The 15,089-nt window shown below is 43.6% G+C and overlaps 1 protein-coding gene across 2 annotated transcripts in view; it reads right to left on the bottom strand.

Moving 5' to 3' along the window:
- Positions 1–364: 364 nt before the first annotated feature.
- Positions 365–15,089, bottom strand: part of CSNK2A2 (casein kinase 2, alpha prime polypeptide) — a 38,002-nt gene continuing 23,277 nt past the window's right edge. Inside the window, exons 6-13 of one of the 2 annotated variants that reach the window (XR_001145893.1) lie at positions 12,805–12,888; positions 12,046–12,156; positions 11,693–11,794; positions 11,052–11,152; positions 10,144–10,292; positions 8,145–8,238; positions 2,394–2,642; positions 365–1,369 (exon numbers count right to left, since the gene is read on the bottom strand). Coding sequence is in view for 1 of the 2 variants with exons in the window: in XM_004690519.1 (XP_004690576.1) it covers positions 8,162–8,238; positions 10,144–10,292; positions 11,052–11,152; positions 11,693–11,794; positions 12,046–12,156; positions 12,805–12,888 (624 nt within the window). In the remaining variant the exon portion in view is untranslated. Of the gene's footprint in view, positions 1,370–2,212; positions 2,643–8,144; positions 8,239–10,143; positions 10,293–11,051; positions 11,153–11,692; positions 11,795–12,045; positions 12,157–12,804; positions 12,889–15,089 lie in introns of those variants that run through there. The other variant, XM_004690519.1, reaches the window with a different exon arrangement.

Genomic DNA, 15,089 nt, shown 5'->3' with positions numbered 1-15,089 from the left:
TTTTCTGAATCTGAACAATTCCCTTTGTTTCAAAATAAATCACATGGCACAATGATCTCAAAAACATTCCTATTATAAAAAATGTGCAATTTTGTTCACTGCAGCAATACTTATAAAGGCAGGTAAGTATTGATAAATAAGGGATTACTTTGCAGCAATACTTAAAATGGTTGGTCAATCTGCCAAGAAAGGTGATTTACCTAGAATGTGGTACATCACATAATGGATTACTATGCAGCCACAAAGAAGCGGGGTAGAGCTCTACATGTTGAAACAATAAGACTTTGTCAAATCAGATTTCTTTCGTAGAAAAAAGAACGTTAAGTCTGATTATATTTCTGTAGAAATAAAAGTCACTATAGTTTCAAAAATGTTAATAAATGTATAGGGGAAAATGGGAAGATCAAGGCCCAATTTCAACATTAGCTCCAAGGGAAGAAAGAAGTATCTATGTATGTGTGGTGGCGGGACAGGGGGAAGTACTGTCAACAATGACTTTGTTATCTGAATTGTTTTACCATGGGCCTATATCCCTTCGGTAATCAAGTAAATCCGATGAATATATTACCTCAAGCAGCCCAACATAAAGAGCACTATTGCAAGATATGGATTGATGATCAGAACTTCCAAACACATAGGTAAGCTTTAGATTGCTCTTGGCTTAGCAAGTTCCTAGAGGTCAAAATAACAAACAAAGACGCCTTCATTCCACAACCAAACACTCTCCCACCCAACAGCAATCACCCACAAGAGGCAAGAGTATTTGGCGTGCCCAAGAGGTTTCTGGAAAACAAGACCTTCCCACTGGGAAGTTAAAGAGACACTTGATTGAGAAGGGAGATTTAAGGACAAAGCCATGATCATGCCATTGAGAGAATTCCCAAACATATTACTGTTAACTGCTCCAAACAGACCCTTCCCACCCGGAAGGGTCCTAAGTGCCAGCAGGCCAACACAGAGTAGCACGCTGTCTTGACAGAAACCACAGTTGAGGCATGGCACCCACAGGAGCTCCCGGGGTATATTCATGGCAACACACTGAGATGTCGTTCCAGGGGTCTGCAACCAACCAAAGGTCACAGAGCCTTGAGTGAAAAACGGCCTGACGAGACAGAACACTCGAGAACACGATGCTGCTGAAGGAGCTGGGGAGCACCACGTCCATCCACTCGATGTCCTGTTGGCCTTAGAAAGAGCAGGGCCTGTGGACCCTTGCGTGCAGTCTCAAGTTTCCACACCTGAGGAGCTGCTCAGACTCGACAGCTGATCGGAGGAACACTGTGACGGGGTGGCCTTGAAGGGCCTCTCTGCTTTCCCCCCCATACTCGCTTCAAAAACTGAACGTCCGCACCTGGGTTCCCACAGTCACCTGTTCAGGACAAGCAGCAGAGAAAACAGAGAAGGAAGTTGTGCAGACCAGTGATTTTGTGGAGAACCAGCCGGCGCCCCGTCCAGCTGCCTGGGCAAAGGCATCTGCCTCTCACTTCAGCTCTCTACAGGCAATGGGAGATCACCAGTGGCAAGGCTGAGCAGCCGCCAGATTGCTGCTGCCTCCACCTCCCCCTGGGAGGGGAGAGCTGAGGGAGCCAACCAAGGCGCATGTGCAAAACAGCTTTTTATTTTTTCAGTTAACAAATACAACTGGCACTTTCATTCTATCCTCTTTCACATCTGAGAGGGCCACATTTCCTTCCTGCTCACGGGAGCTACAGGATGCGCTCAGAAGCAACCCTCAGCTGTTCCCAAGACCCCAGCCCCTTATCTGCTGCAGGACCGCAGAGCCAAGCATCCGCTAGGGTATAAGATGCTTTCCAGAAGGGACCCGAGGCGGGTGGGATGGGGCGAATTGGGAGGTGGGGTGAAGTACGGGGATAAGAGCACAAGGAAAGCAAACAGGGGACTAAGGCATCTACCTTCCTATGTTCACTTGTGGGCTCATTCAGCTACCACCGAGTTACAGGGGGCTCACCAGCTTTGGAAGGAGGGATCAGGACAGAGCCTGGCCTCTCCAGCTCACAGGTCTCTCTGCATCAGCTGCTGCTTGCCCCGTTCCCAGGGTGAGATCACTCCAGACCCCTTCAACTTCTCACCCCTGGGCCTTCCCCTTGCTTTCCTTCTAGAACCTAGCAGGAATGCCCTCCTGTTTCACTCAGTCCTCTGTGGCCTCAGGCCTGGGTTAACGGCCCCTTCCATACTGAAAACTCTCCATACATTTCTTTTAAAACCTTTTATTCAATAATATATACTTTTAAAATTATAATATGTAACTGCCCATCATGCCATATATTGCCATTCCCCTGCTGTGGCGTTAGCGTGGGCTGCCCCAAACTAGGCAGCCACGGGAGAAGTCAAAGGCACAGGGAACAATTGGAACCAACAACCATTTTGCATACCCTTCACATTTCCCATGCTTTCTGGGTCAGGAGGAAGTCAACAGGAAGCCAAAGGCGTGTGAACCTTTTACATTCGGAAGTGAGGTTTGATACACGGTGGTGGGCTGCCCTTCAGCTGGTCTAGTTCATGTTCGCCAAACCTGCCACCGTTTTGTGTCTGCCCACGGCACGTGATCTCTCTACACACGTTAAGACGTTTGATTTGGTTCTTGTTCTGCTTATGGAAAAGTGGGAGGAACCGCAACAGACCTGGGGAGAGATGGGAGGAGGGGAAAGACGGCATTAATCGATCTGACCGGGAGGGAGGACAGGCCTCCACGTGCGTGTGGTTCCCTTCTCTTGAAGTGTTGAGAAAAGCTTGCCTTCCCCATACCCTTTGTGAAAAACCTACTCAAGAAGGACTTGGCTTCAGATTTCAAACGGGACCCTCTTCCTCTTCTGATCACCACTTAACAGAGGCATTTTGGGCACCGCTGTGAGCGCAAGGGGGACACTCTGGATGTGTGTGACCATGTGGTCTCCCCATGAGGATCTGGGACACTACTTTAGGACAAAAGTTCTTGACCCTTCAGTGCAAGCCAAGTTACAAGTTCATCAGGTGACTCTAGATTCCCATCAGATCTGAACTGATGTACTGAGTGTCTTGGGGGCTAAGAATCAGGTGACTATTTTTGTACAGGAAAACGGTAGAATGCACCAAAACTCAGACCCAAGAGAGCTCTCGGGAAGCTGTTGCCCAGCATGGCCAGAGAATCTATTTCTCCCTCCATGTCCAGTAGAGTGAAATGGGCAGTGAGATGCTTGCAGGAACAATTCCAGAAGCTGGTACTCGTAGAAGAGGCCCATGCACCGGGGAGGCTGTCCCACAGAACATCTTGGGAAAACTTTCTTGGGTAAAGGAAGATTCTACTGTTTAGCATCTGAGCAAGGCTGCATGGGCCGTTAAGAAACGACTTTTGTTTTTAAGCACATCAGCGATTTCTAAGCACCCAACTCTACAGAGAGGGCAAAAGAAAGAACCCCAATTATGGAGACACCCCCATCTGCCAAACAAGTGTAGTAAACTTGCTCGTGTTGCAAGGCTGGGGGATGGTGTACCTTCACAAAGGCAGGATGCTCTGCCACCAAGTGTCACGACATTCAAGGTCATGCAATCAAGCGAGCCAACCCCAAGAGGCAGGTGTTGTGGTGCACTTCAGAAGCTCAAGAATCACCTCCCATCCCCATTAGTCCCGCTTCTGTCAAAGGAGTCTTGACACCGAGGTGACTGGTTGCAACCACCACACACCGTTGCAGTTCAAGGTCTACCCCTCCTCTGCCCCGAGACAGGAAATACAAGTTTACGGTCCTCATAGCAGTGGCCTGTCTCCCGTCTGGGAGGCTGGTGATAATCAACATTTTTATTTATGAAAACAGGATTTAACACGGAATTTTCCTTTTGTCTAAGGGCTGCAGCACGTCAGTCATACATGAGTTATCCAGTGATACAAAGAGGTGGCCAACTGTGTCTGAAGTAGTCCTTTGTAAAGGATCACAACCCAAGCAGTGTTTCTTTTCTGAAAACGGAAGAAGGAAACGGTCGCCTCCATGGATCGTGATGATTTATCCAAGCTGTCCGCTGGGTGTTAGATCTGTCCCCACCTCTCAGTCACCATTTACAGCAAGAAAAGCCAGCAAGTGAAAAACGGTTAATTTATTGATTCAATCAGTTTTGTTTTTTAAAACAATCCCCAATACATGCAGTTCAGGATTAAGCTTCACATTGCAGCACATCGTTGAGTCTACACCAAAGTATGCATATGCACCGCCTGCGTCACCCCTTCGTGGCCATCCCCAGCCTCCACGACAGCTGGCTGGGGCCGTGTTCAGTCACACATCCATAAAGCTCCAAAGTATCAGTTATCACTGATTTTCTCAGCCGGGTGTTTCACCACTCCCTTCCCCCTCCCCCCATTTCCACCCGGGGGGTTAATTTTTAAAGGCAGGACATTATTCAGTCTTAATTTATTAAGCTCACTGACAAAACTTGTGTGCTTGTGTGGACCCTGCTTTTATTTTCAGGTTTTAAATTTCAATGCCCTCAATTCTGATCAGTTATTATCCACTCCTTTTTTCCTCGTAGGAGAAAAAGTTTGCTTTTTTCCTGTGGGTTCTCATACGGTAACACGGGTTTCTAAATGAATCATTTAATCTGAACTGGCATTAAAGGATACCGTTTACGAGCTTTCTTAAATCCACTGCAATGCGTATATAAAAATTCTTCCAGCTGTTGCTTGTGTCCCCAAATAGTCTGGATTCTACCTTCCTCAATGCAGCACCTGGACGAGCCTGCATCATTTCCCTGAGTAGGTGCAGACTGAGCCTGCCAGCTCTCTGGGACTCGGCATCTGCCTTGAGCGCCACCTCTCAGTCGCGCGGGACCAGTGCAAGGGCAGTGCCCACTCCAAAATATGTTCTTGGTGCCCCTCGAACAGTGACATCCTCCAAGTTCCACCTTTAGACATTTCTTTTTAACTGGTTCCTTTTAGCAACTCCCTCTCTCCCAGCCCCCAAAGTTCACAAGCTCTTCCCGCTTCTCTCATCAGTCTGAGAGTCCCCTTCCTTCTCACAAGGCTTCGGGCTTGGGGAGCTTCCGTGTGCTACAGAACACCTGGAGCACAGGAGCGCCAGGCGAGTGACTGGCACTTCAGTGCCTCACTGAGCCAACACTCGCACTCCATCAGAGACAAGATGGCTGGTTGGCATTATTTCCCACCCAGCACCCGCCAAGGGGATAGGCTAGGAGCAGGCTAGCTGACATGACCCAGGGGAGAGTGAGTCACAAGCAAACCACAGAAGAAAACAATTACTTAGTGCTTCATCAGTGCTGTTCTCAGCATGGGACCGATTGGCTGAAGCAAAACCTTGTAGTCATATGCTCATTGGCGGCCAATAAACAATCAGCATCTGGCACAGGAACCTTCTTCTCTCACACCAGGTCTATGTTCTTGAACATAGGCAGTACCTGAGACGACAGTGTGACACTACCCTGTTCCCCACATTTTTTGCTTTTCTTTAGAAATAACTGAGTCCTTAGCAGAGGCACTTTGAACCTGTTATAAGGTAACAAAGCAAACACAATGTCGAATGGAAATCACTGAGATGAATTTAAGGAGTAACATCCTAACTGAAAACAATACTGAGTGGGGACATCTAACACAGTTAGTCTAAGTCTGACTCCCACTCCTACACACATTCTCTCACCCCTTTCTTTTGGAACTCTCTAAGACCAGCTCTTTACCCAGGTGACAACTGTATAATCTCAGGTTAGTTAGGTGAATCTGGACACAAAATAGTTTTTGGAGGCAGTGACAGAGAAAAGGTCTCAACTGGACACACTTCAGCCTGGGAAAGAACTACAGCCAGCAAGTGAGCCAGTGAGCCTGGGTCTCAAGACCAGACAGAAAGGAGCGAGCACTTAAACTGAGTTATGCTGTATGTCTAAGGCATGAAGAGGTAAAAAGTAAAGCTGGTGCAAAGTAAACCGTATGCATTAAAAAAAATTACTCCTGTGTCAAGCTGCAGTTGCAGAACCCAAAGACAGGCAGATTGGCTGTGTTTGCGCCTACTGACTGAGATCAAAGGAGAGAGAGGCAGAAGTAAATCACCTGATTTTCTCCTCCAGATGCTTTCATCGCCCCTGGGGGGCCCAGGGGACAGAAATGGGGTTACTGCTTCACTCAGAACTTCCAGTAGGCTCCCCCTGCCTAGTCCTGACAGGCCACTTAAAAAAAATAGGTGGGGGCAGGAAGAGGATTAGGCCACCGAGGAGACAAGAGAGGTAGGGGAGCAGGAAAGACACACAGTGGCACATCTCCCTGATAATAACCAACAGCTCAGTGCTGCCTAGAAGGGCGTTTTAGAAGGCTTCGCTGATGATCCAAAACACTGGGTTTCACTCGCTGCCTGACAGAGCCACAGAGGTTCAGCTCAGAGTTCATATCTCATCCTTGATTTTCAGGTAGAACAAATGTATACGTTTAATATACACAATGCACAACACAGGCAGGTAGTATTGGTATGAGAACCTTAACTGAATGCATTTCCTGGATTTGGGATCTATTTTGAATCTGTAGGCTGAACTCTTAGCACAGAGTTTTATTTGCATTATAAGTTCCCAGAGAACAAACGACAAAAATAGAATCTACATTTAGAGATAGGACCTACTACCAATACCAATATGATTTTATTGGAATATGGAATGTAAACAGATGTTTTCAAACAAACAATCTAACCTTATAAAAATGTATGGCATTATTAAATAAAGAAATCCTATATGTGATGTGGACACCTCTAGCTCTAGCCTAGGTGTGTGAAGTCCCACAGCTGTGACACGGCTCTGAAGCTGGGGAAGGGTGGGGGTCTGCTTACAACTGCATTGGTGACAAATCCCCAAAATGAAATCAGCCCTATTTTATTTTTTCCTAAAAACCAAAATCTAGCTTCCTTTGCTAGTGTGAAGATTAGCACAGTGGGTCCCAAGCTTTGACACTTGCTCCAAGAGTTCCACTTCCTTCCCCAAGCAAGTATGCTGACGTCTGCAGCCACGTGGGTTGTCAGGGGGCCCCCCCCCCACAACGCCAGCCCTGCCTGTGAGAAAGGCGCATCTTGGCCATCACATTCATGCATTACCTAACAGAGCTTAAAAGTGCAGATTACCCTGATTATAGCGGGAAATAAATGGGGAAAAAAGAGGCAAAAAGGGGGAAGGGGAGATTACATTTTTTTTTTCACCCAGCAAGTCTTTCCTGAATAGATTGTAAGAGGACATTTTTTTCCCCTCCTTGACCTGCCTGAACACTGACTTTCCAGCTTTAACTATGGTCATGAACAAAAAGAATGTTCTGAGAGGTGCATAAAATAGGTGCACACACAGGGATGTGCTGGAAAATGGTGAGGTTTTCCTAACAGGGCTTGGGAAAAAAAAAAAAAAAGCAAAGCTACACACACAAAAAATATTAATAAGATTTTATGATTAGGCAAATCAACAAAGGCTACAGTGAGCTCTTAGCAGTCAAGCACTTAGCATCGAACTTTCGATGAGACAGATGGACCTGTTCATGGCATTGCAAGGTTTCAGGTGATGCCCCTGATAGCAAAGGGGACGCCTGTGAGAGTGACTGCGGTCTGCTCCCAAATGAAAACACTTAGAAGAAAACTGCAGGGATGAGGTACATTTCCTAGAGAGCTCATGTCATAAAAAAATACATAAAACATGAATTTGTAAAAGAGCTTAAAAAAAAAAAATACTGTCACTGTTTTAATATCTCCTTTTCATAAATGAGGCTGGTGTCAGTATATTCTGCTGACGTTTTGTTAAAACTTGAGCCTGAATCTCACCAAAGGAAACCCAGACCACAGTGGAATAGATAGGAAGTCAGATATTCAGAGCTTGGTGACTTAACGGGTCAATTCAACAGTGTTCTCCTGTTAAATAAAGGTGAATGTACAACCCCGAGTCTCTCGTCTCCCATGCATTCCACAGGGAGAGTCCCCTCAGCTCCTGAACCGTGTGCCTCGTCAGGCTGCCAGGTGGCAGCTCCCTGTAGACTAGTACTGGGGAGTTTCTTTCTTTATGACAGACTTTTAGGTCTTTACTCTTCTTTGCATTTAGAAGGAATGACTAGAATTTCTTTTTATCACACTGTGGTTTTCCTTCAAGATGTGTGTTTGGTTGGTTGGTTTTATTGGCAAGCATCAATGCCGTATTACCCGTCGCCTTCCAGTCTTCACCGGGCTGCCGTGAGGCCGCTGGAAAGCACAGCGTTATCTGCACACGGCTGGGACTGCTCCTTCACCACGGGGTCTGCAACAAACGGGGTGAAAGTCAGTGGACCCAGGGCTGGCCAGTGTGGGGGACAATGCATGACAAGCCCGGCTCTGCCACAGGGACACAGAGGGTCAGGAGAGCAACAGCAAATACAGAGTTACAGCTGTGGAGAAACCAGATGCTGTACTTCCTCCGTGGAGAAGCTCAACCACTGAGACTCATGGAAAGGAAAGGTACAGAAACACTAATTTCCATTGCTCAAAATTTCTACTAGCTTTTTATATGAGTTATTTTCCTTGAATACAAACATATCCAACCTCCATAACCAACAATATTGCACTATGAGTGCAAGAACAGTAGTCTGGAGGAGAGTGTGAATAAAAAAGGCCACTGGAAGACCTACATGTATTCAGACATGTAGACAGATCATGAATGACGTATTATGAACATCATATATAAACACTAGCCGATGGGCATGTTCACTCTCAAAAAAGCAGCCTGGACCTACCCTAAAAAAACAAAAACAAAAAAAGGAAATACCACTGATCTAGCAATCCCACTTTTGGTATCTATCTGAAGAAATATGAAGCCATCAACTCAAAAAACTATATATCCAGAATGTTCACTGTAGCATCATTACAATAGTTAGGGCTTGGTAACAGCCCTAACCACTGGTAGAGCTAACCATAGCCACTATGGAATACTATTCAGCTACAGGAAAAGACGAAATGTTTCTATTAACAGCAAAACTGGAAGGAGCTTAAGGGAATTATGTGTAACAAAGCAAGACAGGAAGATAAAGACAATGAGTGAACGTTATCACTTATATGAGTAAAATAAGAAATAAAAGTGGATGATCTGAGTAAGCAAAAGAATCATAAACTAGCAGACATTGATAAACAAGGTTTCTGGGGTTAGGAGGGGAGGAAGGAAGGAGAAAAGATCAAAGGGGTGTGTGGTAGAATGGAAAATACATAGATACAGAAATAGATGAAGGGACAGATGGACAGTATATTGGTTCTTTTTCTCTGGAGAATCCTAATTAATGCCTCTCTTATGGCCAGGAAAAAATAAATAAATGAGGCAGCATTCTTACTCTAACTCAAAGGGTGAAAACTGCTTTCAGTTTTCTATGCCAGAAACTGGTTAAGAGAACATCTGAGTTGCATTCATCCGAGATGTGGAAGGTAGGCCCTTTGAAGTACGCTGTCTACTAATGCTTATGGGCCAGAACAGGCAAGACCACATAATAATGTATTCTGGTAAAATGTAGTTCATCTCTGGAGAGGAAAAAAGGAGATGGAACAGAACACACACTGTTCAAGATTCAGCTGTTGAAAGTTGTCACCTCAATTCAGAATGTACTGAGACAGGTCACTGAACAATGGAGATAGGATCTACCTATTTTCAGTCTCCTCTGTGACTGGAAAAAATCATCTCAAATTGTTAATAAGAAGAAGGAAATTTATTTGAGACAAACTTTATCTGTAGGGAGAAGTGTATGCCTGCAAATATACCATATGTATCCACTTCTAAGGCAAACTTAAGAAGTCATCAATTCAGATAGAGTTTTCATGAATTCTTTCCTCAAACTTTTTATTTCAATCTTTTAAAATACACCATGTCGACCTTATTACTACTTGTTTTTGAGAGGAAAAATCCTCTTTGCTTAGGTTTCCACACAAATGTATAGATTTGAAAACTAGCTTTAGGTACCTTTGATTAATCAACTGAGGGCCATGAGGAAGGGGAAACTCAAGGCAGCCACGTGGTGAACAAGCAAAACCGCTAGGGATCAAAAACAGATCTATCTCAAGTTCCTAGAACCAACAAGGCTAAATTCTAAATACGATTCAGTCCAAATACTGAGAGTTTTCTAGCCTGGCCTCAAAGATAAAAGGCAGTAGGTTTCCCCTTTAATAATCAGCCCCAGAGACTTACAGAAGTAGGGGTGCTCCATGGCCTCTTTGGCAGTCAGTCTCTGTTGATGGTCGTATCGCAGAAGTTTGTCCAGAAGATCTAGGGCCTCAGGGCTGACAAGGTGTCTGTTCTCACTATGGATAAAGTTTTCCCAGCGTTTTCGTGAATGTCTGAGAAGAAAAGAAAAGCGTTATTTGGATACTAAATTCCACAACAATTCCTACTTAGGAAGACTAAAGTCAAGAAAAATCTCATTCTTATTGGTAGCTGCCCCCATGGTTATGATATCCTCCCATGGTTATGGTGATTAATACCATGGAACTGATAAATAGAATTAATTAAAACTTGTACATCTGACTCAGAATTGGTGGAACCATCCTTGATTAGTTTTTATGTCCCAGGAATCAATTTTAGTCAGTTCTGGCTGTCGCATAAGGCAACTAATTTTCATTAGCCATCAGGTAGAATTAGTGCTAGCTTCAGAAACAGGGAAGTTCCAGAAAATACTTTTTGAAAATTGTCAACACATTTAATTTTCAACATTATCACACTGTCTCTGAAAATGTACTTTAAAATTTGCTTCTTTGTAGAAAACACACTATACAGAAGAACTATAAAATCTCTTACTTCAAAGAAGCATTACAACTTCCTAAGATTCCCCATTAAAATAAGCATACATACTGTACTGAAAGCATTTTTTGTTAACATTATAACTGTTTTCTATTTTCTACTGATGGTTGCTATTCTCTTGGATAAACTAAGTAACTAGAAAATCTATATGTAAACAATGTCCAAAGAACTCAAAATTAGTTTAAAAAAAAAACCCACATGGGATGAAAAAGGATATTTCCATTTTGTTGTGATTAGAAAGGGGGCAAGGCCGTTAGAAAGCTAACCTTTCCACTTCTTTTTCTTTCTCTCTTACTTACTGTCCCAGGATATCGTTGAAGTGTGGATCTAGGTCTATGTGATATTTCTTCAGATACCCATACAGCTCATCTGTACCCAGAACCTTGGCAATGCGAACAAGCTGAAACACAAAACAAACTGACCAAATCACTGAGCACAGAACTCACAGCACATCGTGAGGATGATGCACCAGGGGACCAGACTCGCAAAGCGTTAAAACTCCAGAGGCCAGATACAGATCTGGGCCTGGAGCAGACAGATGTACACCCACAGACATAAAGTTCACAAGAATGCAAATTTCCAAGCTGCCTTTAAGATGGTAACACAATTTATGACAATAATCTAGAAACTGACAATTACTGTGACAATCCAATGATTAGAATCCAGTTTTATCAGACAAAGGGGTGCCTGACTTCTTTACAGACTCAGGCTGAATCTTCACAGACTAAGGCTGAAAGTTGGGTATATACAGTATTATCTGTCTCTGCCTTTGGGGAAACTAGCGATGTCAAAAAAATTTATGAAAATTCTTTACATTGAAGAAAAGTCTCTATGCAGATACTATGTGATGCTTTGGTGGCTCAAGGACATCATCCCTGCCAAAGGATGTTATCCTCTGCCATCTGTCTTCAAATGTAAGAGCCACACGGTGTTTGCTCACCTGGTCGTAGTTGTCCTGTCCGTGGAAGAAGGGTTCCTTTCGAAAGATCATGCTGGCTAACATACAGCCCAAACTCCACATGTCCAAGCTATAATCATACATCTGAGGAAATAACAAGTCAATTACAGGTATAACAAATGCATTTTTCTGAGCCAAATTTCTAGCTTTCAGTTGATCTCTGCAGCTATCTTAGAACTCAAAGTGAAGGAAGAGAAAAAAGGCTGAGAAAAACCTGAAGTTATCATTTGGGGTGGAATGAAGTCTAGGTTTGAAATGTATCTGCACTGATTTAACTAAAGGACAAACCAAGAAAAGCCCCAAAGAAATACATGAAGAATCCAGAGGCACTTTACCTGATAGTCCACGAGGAGCTCTGGTCCCTTGAAGTATCTCGAGGCTACACGGACATTGTACTCCTGAGCAGGGTGATAGAACTCGGCCAGACCCCAGTCTATCAGTCGCAGCTACAAATACAACAGAATAGGACACGTGACATGAGAGTTTCTAGATGCAGATGCCTTAGGTGACCCACATTAGATAACTATTTGGTCACACCAAACATCTAGACAAGTATACTGGCCCAAAACTACACTTTTCAGCAACCGTGTAAGGGGCCTACAGCAGAGCACGCTTTCCCAATTTAAGTTATCCTCATTTATCGCGCTCGCTAGGTCAGCAGAGCTTATGCCGTTTTTCCTGCCTCCATGCCACTTACATGTGCAACAAACTCCCCTGTCACTAACAGTGTGCAGTGAAAGAGTGGCTGGAATCATATACCCCACTTCCGGACTGACGCACTCCAATTCTTCCTTAACTTAACTACTAGTTGACTCATTTACTCAGCAATTAGAGACAACCAGAGTTGGATTTTAAAAATAGCATACTATGAAGGCCCGGGAGATTGGTCTGAGGGTCATTAAGAAGTAGAAACTCAGCTGAAGTTTCTACCTTGAGGTTCTCCAGAAAACCATGACCAAAATAAACAAGTTATTACAGTTGGGGTCAGCTACCTACTGCGCTTATATAAAGTAAGTCTAAAAAAAAAAGCACGCAGGCAGCACAGGTCTCCAGAAACTACAGTACAGGCCAACTCTGTTGTCTCCCCATGGTACCTTTTTCTGTTGGTGATCTATCATGACATTGTGAGGTTTCACATCCCTGTGCATGATTCCTTTGCTGTGGCAGTAATCCAGAGCCTATTAGATAAGAAAGCACAAAGAAAAGTAAGCAAACCCCTCTGTCATCCCAACGCAAGCATATTTTATGTTTGTGACAGAGGGACTTGAATACAGCTCCCCAAAGGAGCAGCTTACTCTGTAAAAAAAAGAGAGAAAAAACAAGGCACCCCTTGTTCTCTAGGGCTGGCAGCTAGTAGACAAAGGGCTGTGGAGGGAATAAGAGCTACAACGAAGGATCTTTAAGAGGAGGTGCTGACATGCTCCAGACGGTCCTGTCCAACTTGTGCTGGTCACCCATTTGTTAACCACCTGCTGTCATCCATTTATTAGTCTAATTTGATGTGCTTAAAACCACATTTGGGAACGTCTCTAGAGTCATCTCTCATAGTGGTTCAAATGATATGCAAGAGTCCTACAAGGATATGCAGAAGGATATCCAATGTGCCTGTCCTTTAACTAAATGTGTCCTGTGAGTTTTCTAGATTAACAAGCATTCTAAATGTTAGGATTTTCTTAAGAACAACACTGTGTTAGTTGACCTTTAGGAATTTTGACTGGAAATTGCTTCTTTAAGACAACTGATACGCTAAGATTATTATTATTTATAATATAATAGTTTATTTTTACATCATTTTGTACACTTTTGTATCCATCTCAGTTGTAATCCCCGTGGGCTTCCCATCACCAAATCACTCGTGTGACATCAACATAGTCCTGCTCTCCCCACCCCATGTTTGATCCCATTCCCCACTCCACCTCCATAAAATGTCTCTGGCAAAGGGCTGTTCACTATTATCTCCCCCCCCCCACCCCCCCGGTCCTTTATGCTCCTGCTATGAGTGAAACCATCCGGTATTTTTCTTTTTCTTTCTGGCTTACTTCACTAAGCATGATCCCTTCCAGCCCCATCCATGTTGCTGCAAAAGGCATGTGTTTATCTTTTTTTGATTGCTGAGCAATATTCCATTTTGTGTATGTGCCACATCTTTTAATCTAGCATCTACTTTTGGGCATTTGGTTTGTTTCCATGTCTCTCCAATTGTAAATAAAGCAGCAATAAACATGGGGGTGCAGGTGTTTTTTTGTTTTTTTTTTTTTTAATTCTGCAAATTTACTTTAAATTTTTTTTCAATAGTGGATTTTCATCTCAAGGGTGATTTTTTCTTTTAAATATAATAGTTTATTTTTTACATCTTTTTGTGCATTTTTCCATCTCAGTTATAATCCCCTTGGGCTTACTTTTGGGCATTTGGGTTGATTCCATGTCTTTTCAATTGTAAATAAAGCAGAAATAAACATGGGGTGCAGGTGTCTTTTGGGTAGATACCCAGGAATGGGATTGCTGGGTCATATGGTAGCTCCATTTTTAGCAGTTTGAGAAACCTTCAAACAGTTTTCCATAGTGGTAGTTTGCATTCCCACAGGTAAGATTATTTTTAAGTGTACAAAAATCTTTTAGTCAATTTCCTAGAGTCAGCACTTCCCGGACCAAGAATATTCAGTGTATGATGCTTTTTATATGAAGGTCAAGAGCAAGCAGAAGTAGCTATGGTGGTAGAGGTGAAAACATAATTTTCGGGGGGTGGGGGGGCGGGAGGGAGAGCACCACTGAAGGGCCACAGGGAAATCTTCTGGAGTTTTATAACATTTTTTACTAACCCTGTCCAGCAGAACTTTGTGAAATAAAAAGTACTCAGTAACTGCACGGTCCAATATGGTAGCCATTAGCCAACGATACCAGAGCACTTGAAATGTGGTGTTACTAAGGAGCTACATTTTAAATCTTACTTAAATAGCTCCCTGCGGACAGCAGCTACTCTACTGAAAAGCACAGCTCTGTATGGATCTGGGTAAAGGCTTCATCTGAGTAAAATCCAAAAATCTGTACACTTACTATGTGTTCACTTTATTTATGTAAGTTCTTCAATTTATTTTTTCTCTTTGTGTTGTCTTACGGCAGTGGTAGCAAGATTCCAAGTAGCTAGGTGGTAGTGGCTTATGAAACACAGGCTCTGAGGACAGGTCCCTGAATATGAATCAGGAGACCAGTTCTGCACAAGCCCCACGAGTTTCCAGCAATCATGGTAGTGCTCAGCATCAGTTTCATCTACATTTCCAGTGAAGTATTTCTTCTTTCCCACCCCATCTTTTCCAATGTGAAAGTTTAGCAAGTGTGGCTCTATTATTTTGTCCCATCTTTATCTAAAGGAATAAACTAA

This window comes from Condylura cristata, unplaced genomic scaffold (genome assembly GCF_000260355.1).
Source record: "Condylura cristata isolate star-nosed mole 26May11 unplaced genomic scaffold, ConCri1.0 scaffold00028, whole genome shotgun sequence".
Taxonomy (NCBI): domain Eukaryota; kingdom Metazoa; phylum Chordata; class Mammalia; order Eulipotyphla; family Talpidae; genus Condylura; species Condylura cristata.
The sequence above is the reverse complement of the archived record's forward strand: the minus strand, read 5'-3'. Positions and strand labels throughout refer to the sequence as shown.